The 2,500-nt window shown below is 44.2% G+C and overlaps 2 protein-coding genes across 2 annotated transcripts in view; one reads left to right on the forward strand and one right to left on the reverse strand.

Annotated features, from left to right (window-relative positions):
- Positions 1 to 981, forward strand: part of EMWEY_00034580 (PRP38 family domain-containing protein, putative) — a gene marked incomplete at both ends in the record, with an annotated part of 1,938 nt that extends 957 nt beyond the window's left edge. The window contains 4 exons of the mRNA XM_013478534.1: positions 29 to 128; positions 312 to 379; positions 607 to 747; positions 900 to 981. Coding sequence (XP_013333988.1) covers positions 29 to 128; positions 312 to 379; positions 607 to 747; positions 900 to 981 — 391 coding nt within the window. The remainder of the gene's footprint in view (positions 1 to 28; positions 129 to 311; positions 380 to 606; positions 748 to 899) is intronic.
- A 1,027-nt stretch (positions 982 to 2,008) lies between these two features.
- The window catches only part of EMWEY_00034590 (hypothetical protein, conserved), a gene marked incomplete at both ends in the record, with an annotated part of 5,293 nt that continues 4,801 nt past the window's right edge, over positions 2,009 to 2,500 (reverse strand). The window contains one exon of the mRNA XM_013478535.1: positions 2,009 to 2,500. This exon is cut by the window's right edge and continues 486 nt beyond it. Coding sequence (XP_013333989.1) covers positions 2,009 to 2,500 — 492 coding nt within the window.

Below are 2,500 nucleotides of genomic sequence, written 5' to 3' on the forward strand. Positions count from 1 at the left end.
GCTGCTGCTGCTGCTGTTGCTGCTGCAGCCGTAGCCGCAGCACGGATCGTACAACAGCAAAGACACAGCAGCAACTGCTGCAGGAGTTTAGGAGAAAAGAACAAGAAAAGGCATTAGCTACAGGAAAGGTATTTATTTATTTATTTATTTATTTATTTATTTATTTATTTATTTATTTATTTCTTTATTTAATAAGGAGACAGTTATATACATACTAATTTGCTGCTGCTGTTCTATTGTCTCCTTTTATTGCGTTATTTACAACCTAGGGTTTAGGGTTTAGGGTTTAGGGTTTAGGGTTTTGTTTACAGGACTATGCAAGACGACCAACTTCTTATAAGAGCGCTTTGTCTCTTAAGATGACTTCTTCTCGTCATGTGTAAGGGTTTAGGGTTTAGGGTTTAGGGTTTAGGGTTTAGGGTTTAGGGCTTAGGAATTAAGAGTTGTCTCTTTTTTTTTGTCTCTTTTTTTTTCTTTTTTTTTTCTTTTTTATTTATTTTTATTTATTTATTTATTTAATTATAATTGTCTCCTTTTATTTAATAAAAGTGTCTCCTTTTTTTTTTATTGTCTCCTTTTTTCTTTGTCTCCTTTTTGTCTCCTTAGACCGTCTCCTGAGCGTCCTCCTCCTGTTCGTGCTCATCCAAGGTCTGCGCTGCCGCAGCAGCAGCAGCAGCAGCAGCAGCAGCAGCAAATGCAGCAACAAGACCAACAGAAGAAGCAGCACATGGCGTCTCTTGTTGCACGGTAAGAATCATTAACTGTCTCCTTTTTATTTATTTATTTATTTATTTATGTATTTGTCTCCTTTTATTCTTATTTCCTTATTACTGCTGCTGCTGTTGCTGTTGTTGTTGTTGTTGTTGCTGCTGCTGCTGCTGCTGCTGCTGCTGCTGCAGGAATAGCCGTCAAGGAGGAGACAGTATAGATCGTCGTCGTCATAATGATACAGAGACACCTGATGTACTCAGACTTGGATAACATTTACTGTCTCCTTTTTTTTCTTCTTTTTTTCTTCTTTTTTTCTTCTTTTTTCCTCCTTTTTTCTCCTTTTTTATTCTCTCCTCCTTTTTTGTCTCCTTTTTACTGTCCCCTTTCTTACTGTCTCCTTTTTATTGTGTGTCTCCTTTTTATTAGTGTCTCCTTTTTATTGTGTGTCTCCTTTTTATTTATATTCTTTCTTTTCTTTGTGTCTCCTTTTTGTCTCCTTTTTGTCTCTTTTTCTGTCTCTTTTTTTGTCTCTTTTTTTGTCTCTTTTTCTTTGTCTTAATTCTCTCTCTTAATATATCCTTCTCTCTACCTGCTGCTGCATGCATGCATGCATGCAGCAGCAGCAGCAGCAGGTGCTGCTGCTGCTGCTGCTTCTGCTGCATATTATTTAAAAGTCTACAAGCCAAGAGAAACTCTAATAAAGAGATTCAAATAGTAGCTGCTGCTGCTGCTGCTGCTGCTGCTGCCGCAGCAGCAGCAGCAGCAGCAGCAAATGCAGCAGCAAATGTCCTCTGTGGAGACACATCAGACATTCGGACTTTTAAAAATTCTAAAACATCGTGCTGCTGCCGCTGCAGCAGCAACAGCTGCAGCAGCAGCAGCAGCTGCAACACCAGCTGCTGCTGCAGCTGCAGCAACAGAGCAGCAGCACAGAATGTTCTTGCTGCTGCTGCTGCAACAAGAAATGCCAGTGAGACATTTTAAGGCAGCGGCATTTAGGGGAGCTGCAGCAGCAGCAGCAGCAGCAGCAGCAGCACTTGCTGCTACTGCTGCTAATGCTGCAGCAGCAGCTGCTGCTGCTGCACGAAACAGATTCTTAGGTTAAGCATTCCCCGCTTCTTAGCGCAGCATTTGACACCCTATTTGCTGCCCATTTGCTGCTGCTGCTGCTGTTTTTGTTGTTGCTGCTGTTGCTGCTGTGTTTGAATTTTAAGCAGCAGCAGCAGCAGGTGCAGCAGCAGCAGCAGCAGTTGCAGCAGCAACATGAAAACTGCAGCAATGAATGGAGCGGCTTTGGCTACCGAGGACTGACTGGATAAGGATTATGTTTGTGTATTTGCTGCTGCTGCTGCTGCAGTTGCTGTTTTAGTTGCTGCTGCTGCTTTAGCTGCTGCTGCTGCTTTATTTGCTGCTGCTGCTGCAGCTGCAGCTCAAAGGGACAACCAGAGGGATCGTAGGGCGCATGCAACTCCCATGTAGATGCAACAGTAGCAGCAGCAGTAGGACAAGACACAGAAGCAGCAGCAGAAGAAGCAGCAGATATAGCAGCAGCAGCAGCAGCAGCAGCATCTAGTGATGGGTCTCTAGTTACGAAGCTACGAGGTGACATGCTGCCAGGGTAGCTGCTGACGTGCTGCAGCACTTGCTGCTGTTGCTGCTGCTGCTGCTGCCTCAGTTGGTGCTGCTGCTGCTGTGTCCACATCGTAGGAGGAGCAGCTGTTGCTGTTGCTGCTGCTGCTGCTGCTGCAGCAGACATATCTGCTGCTTCTGTTGCAGGAGACTGCACGAA

Source organism: Eimeria maxima, genomic scaffold (genome assembly GCF_000499605.1).
Source record: "Eimeria maxima Weybridge genomic scaffold, Emw_scaff474, whole genome shotgun sequence".
Taxonomy (NCBI): domain Eukaryota; phylum Apicomplexa; class Conoidasida; order Eucoccidiorida; family Eimeriidae; genus Eimeria; species Eimeria maxima.